Source organism: Apis dorsata, unplaced genomic scaffold (assembly GCF_000469605.1).
Source record: "Apis dorsata unplaced genomic scaffold, Apis dorsata 1.3 scaffold_58, whole genome shotgun sequence".
Lineage (NCBI taxonomy): Eukaryota > Metazoa > Arthropoda > Insecta > Hymenoptera > Apidae > Apis > Apis dorsata.
In genome coordinates, this window is record NW_006263358.1 from 1,510,710 (window position 1) to 1,515,275 (window position 4,566).

General features: G+C 44.7%; 1 protein-coding gene across 1 annotated transcript in view; it reads left to right on the forward strand.

Moving 5' to 3' along the window:
• Positions 1–663, forward strand: part of LOC116184869 (putative uncharacterized protein DDB_G0281733) — a 30,758-nt gene extending 30,095 nt beyond the window's left edge. The window contains exon 4 of the mRNA XM_031515225.1: positions 580–663. Within this exon, the coding sequence (XP_031371085.1) occupies positions 580–648 (69 nt within the window). The 3' untranslated portion in view covers positions 649–663. The remainder of the gene's footprint in view (positions 1–579) is intronic.
• The last annotated feature ends 3,903 nt before the right edge of the window (positions 664–4,566 follow it).

Genomic DNA, 4,566 nt, shown 5'->3' on the forward strand with positions numbered 1-4,566 from the left:
AAAACGAACCGCAAAATAATACTCACGGGGTCCGCACGCAAAAGAAAACACGCCGGAATAATGGCACCGCCTTAATTCGTTTCGGGGAAGAGAATCGGTGAGGCTAGGGACGCGCGAGCCGCGACAATGGTACTAACGAGGGCCCTAAACGGGCCCGAAAAAGAAAGCGTTAATTCCGACCTTTCAAGTGTAAATTCCTAACCGCGCTCTCGTTTTCACCGTCGAGAAATGTAGGCAGGTACGCTCTCCTCTCGTTTCCTTCGTTTCTTCTCTCGTCGTTTCGTGTCTCGAAGATCAAGAATAATATTACTATACACGCTTGTTGTACAGTTGGCTCTGCTTGAAATGAAAAAAGAAAAGAAAAAAAAAAAAAAAAAGAAAAGAAAGGAAGGAAGGAAGGAAGGAAGAAACGTTGCGTGGCCGCTGTTAACCACGATGATTTGTCAGAAGAATATTTCTGATCGAATAATTTTTATTTAGCGGTTTGGAAGAAACCAACAAGAGGGAGATTGTAATTTCTTTTTCCTTTTCTTTTTTGGAGGGGAGGGAAGGGAGGGGATGGGGTGTTGCATTCGGCAGCTGCAGTTTGTCGTTGGAGTTAACGTGCGCGCGATTCGGCCACACTTGCATCGGTGCAATGACGGCTAGTCCAGAGGGTAAGGGGAGAGAGAGAGGGGAGATCGTTGAAGAGGGAGGAAAAGATCAGAGAGGGGAAAGGATCTCTTTGTCCTCACCGAGATCCTTACGGCAGCATTGACCTGCTGCCCCACTGGCGTAGACACCTGTGTCTCGATCATCCAAATATACTTCTTTATTATAGAACTTCTCCTCCGTGAACTTTTCGAATTGATAAGTAAATATAATAAGAAGTAGAAATAAAATAAAGAAAGATACGATATTCAATTTTACAAGTAAACACCTTATCAATATTATCGTATATTCTCGTTTCATTCGCGAGAAAAGAAAGAAAAAAAATGTTGTTCCTTCGAGAAAGAGGAGGAAGATCAACTTTCTCTTTAGAGACTCATCGGATATTTAAGAAATTTTACGTCCGATCGAATGATTAGAAGAAGAATAGGCAAAGGACGTTGGAGAAAGTTAGGGAAAATTCAATTAAACGGACGATTGTTTGGAGTTCCACGCCATTGGATGACTTATTTCTCTCGCGATACGCAAAAGGCCCGTCTGAACTGGCGAACTGGCCCTTGCAGCCCTGCTGTGCTGCGGTTAACTTCTGCCAAGGGGCCCCCAGACCTCGGGCATTGTTGCAGCGCCAGTTTTTGACAGGTACCATAGGATGCGTGGTGCGTGCGCCCACCTACATACGCTCCACGGATTAACGTCGAGAGAATCGAGAATAAGAGGAGGAAAGAGGACGGAGGAGGAAAAGAGTGAGGAATGATCACAGAGTGAAAACAGGTCTTTCGAGGCTCGGCTTCATCGGTATTTTATTATCGACATTGAACCGAGACCGAGAACACACGCTCCGTCCTTGTCGGCTATTAAGCCGGGGATGATAAGTCTCGCGCACATCCGTTCTCCTACCGTTAACAGTCACTTACTTTTGGCCAGATTCTAAGGAAACCTGTTTCGTAAGGATCGTCTCAATATCGAATCTCCAACGAGCGTGTATTCAACCTACTTGCCAGATTATCTATTCGCGCGATTATTCTATTTTCAACGTAGAATATTTTGAAATTAACTCGTGTGCGGTAGAAGATGGAAAGAGGATCGATCGATCTTTACTAAAAGATGGGATAGAATAGAAATGGCCCTTTTAAACAGGCTTCGAGTATAGTTAATCAATTATTCGGTTGATACAGCCTTAAGTACGTTTTCGTTATTTTTCCTATAAAATACTTTGAACGGCTTAAAGAATTCAAAGGAACGAGATAGAAGATCTCGTTGGTATTAGAAGATAAATTTTCGAATGAGAATTGATGGAATGTTTTCTATTAAAGAATTCGGAAGGAGAGAGAGAGAGAAACTCGATCCGAGACAGGAAAATCGAAAGTATGGCGGGCGTGAGATGTACGCACCCCTCTCCGAATATGGTTGAAGAGGGTCAGGTGAAACTCTTTTGACGAGCGGGGGTCCAGCCTCTTCGAAGGGAGCATTTATCCTCCGAACGAGATACACGGGTCGGGATAGCCCTAACCTGACCTAACTCTTGACCATCCCCACGGGTGTGCACGCAAATGACTGGAAAACCTGGCCGAATCGCCTTCCATCCATGCCAAATATAAGAAACGTCATTTTTCGACCCTTCTAAGGGATGATTTTTTCCATTGGATGCAAATGGAAACTCTGCGAACTCTCACCATTGTTCCCAACCTGACGAATTTCCTCCCTCCCATTTCTTGGAAAGTTAAACCCCTGCTTAAAGTGGATTCCAGCTAACCAATCGGTTTTCATTGTTGGAGATCTTGAAATCTCTTAAAATAACGCGGCTGTAATACCTGCCAACCTCCGCTCGCCGATAGATTTCCGCATTTTCGATTCGAGATAACTTCGCGTCCCCTTTACGAGGAAGAATGAGATGTCGATTTATCAAAGCTTCGATAGACGCCTGGCAATTCAATCTTCCTTCGACGAAAGGAAAGTAGCAGAGTATTAATGGATTTTTAGCGATCGATCGATTAGTCACGAAGATTTGAACGGATCCATGGATGAATTCCACTCGTAACGTCTTCCATCAGGAGCCCTGGTAACGCAATCTCGGTAACCAATAGCGTTGTCGCCTCTAACGATCCCCTCTACTCGTGGACCACTCGTAGTAGGCCACGAGTAGCCGAAGCCCAAAAATATCCAAGAAGCGTAAGACTACCACGACTTTCTCCAATACACCTGAACCTGTGTGTACTAAGGCTAGATCGTGGGATAGGTGCAAGTGTGTATATATATATATGTATGTATTCGTAAGGAAAGAGGATAGAAGGCGCAAACCAAGGCGGCATTCCCTTTGTGCTCCGTGGAAGCTAGCTGGTTTCGGCTGGATGATGCGGTTCGATTCACAATGCCACCGCTAATGTCCACTTACGGCCTCCCTCACTGCTCCTCCGCAACTGTCGGGGTGTTTTAGTGCTTTACGGCCGCCATAATACCGTATTTCTCGAATGCCAGGTACAGAAGACCCTCGAAGAGGGTTTCATGATTTTCAACGTCTAGACTCCATTGCAATTATTTATAGGCATTACGTAGAAGGTAATCTCTTTCTTCGAGAACGTTTCCAAGATTTCCAAGGTATTGTCCTCTTAATTTTTCCAACGATTTAATTCATAAGTCAAAGAGGAAAATATATTTCGCGCAGCGAACAAGAATGGAATATTTCAACTTTGAAAAGAAACTTAGAAAACGATTTCTCGATAACTTTGTTTCTTCCTCGCGATACGTTAGGAGCGGATAATTTCTGAGGGGAGGGTGTGATATACTCGACTCCTCAATGGCAACAAGCTGAGATGCATAATGCAACGTGTATCTTCATTACCGCCCGCAGAAGGAGATAATTCGAGATGCAATTATCGAGAGGTCGGGCGTGGAAAAAAGTGGCTAAGCGAAAACATCGATGCATTGAATCGCATAATGAAGCTGCTTCGATCCGAGTTTCCGGTGATCGCCGCGAAACACGCGATGGGTGGTCTCTCATTACTGCGGTTCCTTCAATGATTTCTTAGCACATTCGGCCAGGAACATATGGCTTCTGACCGTTGAATCGAGGATGACTGGCCTCACAGAGGGCAGTATTGTGGAGGAGCAGGAGTGATTTTTCATGGGAACCGTGCCCATAAAAACTCCGAACCCTCTCCCCTGCCTCGTACAACCACCTTTACACAACTCTTCGTCGAATCAATTGCAATTAAAAACCAGTTACAAAATAGAAAAGAAGAAACAAACAAATAAATCTATCAGCACGTATCAGCGTTACGGATCATCATAAAATGGAGCAGTTAATTTTTTTTAAATCCCGGATCATCTCCACCCCGTATCCCCATCTGGGGATCGAAACGATATCAAACGATTATTTTTCACTTTAAACCGTACTCGATCATTACCGAATTACAAGCTCCATCACGCGTAAACCAACTACTATCGTCGAAACGCCAGTCATTTGCGCGTTAATAAACTACCGAGGGTAACGACGGTAAAAACACCTTTACCCGATAATTCCAAGGAACGTGATGACCGGCTCGACCGCAAATCGCGAGAGCCGCAGAAATCGAATCGTTCGAATAAAACGAGTAATTGTCGAGGGAAGGAAGGAAACGATACGGGTGGATAGTGGACGTGGAAGAAATGGTGGAGGAGAGGGGGGAGAGGGGGAGGTAATTATCATTTCTTGTACAAGCCGCCGGTATGGGTATATAGTCACGGATATAGGCGGTTTTGCTACATTCGGGCCCTCATTTCGGCGTGGTTCCTCTCGTCCTCTCTCTCTTTCTCTCTCTGTCCCTCTCTCCCTCCTTGCTCGCTCCTCCATCCTCCTCTCCCCAATATTTTCTGCCTCCTTTCCTCGACCATATATATATATATATATATATATACCTACCGCTTCGTTCTTTCTTCTTC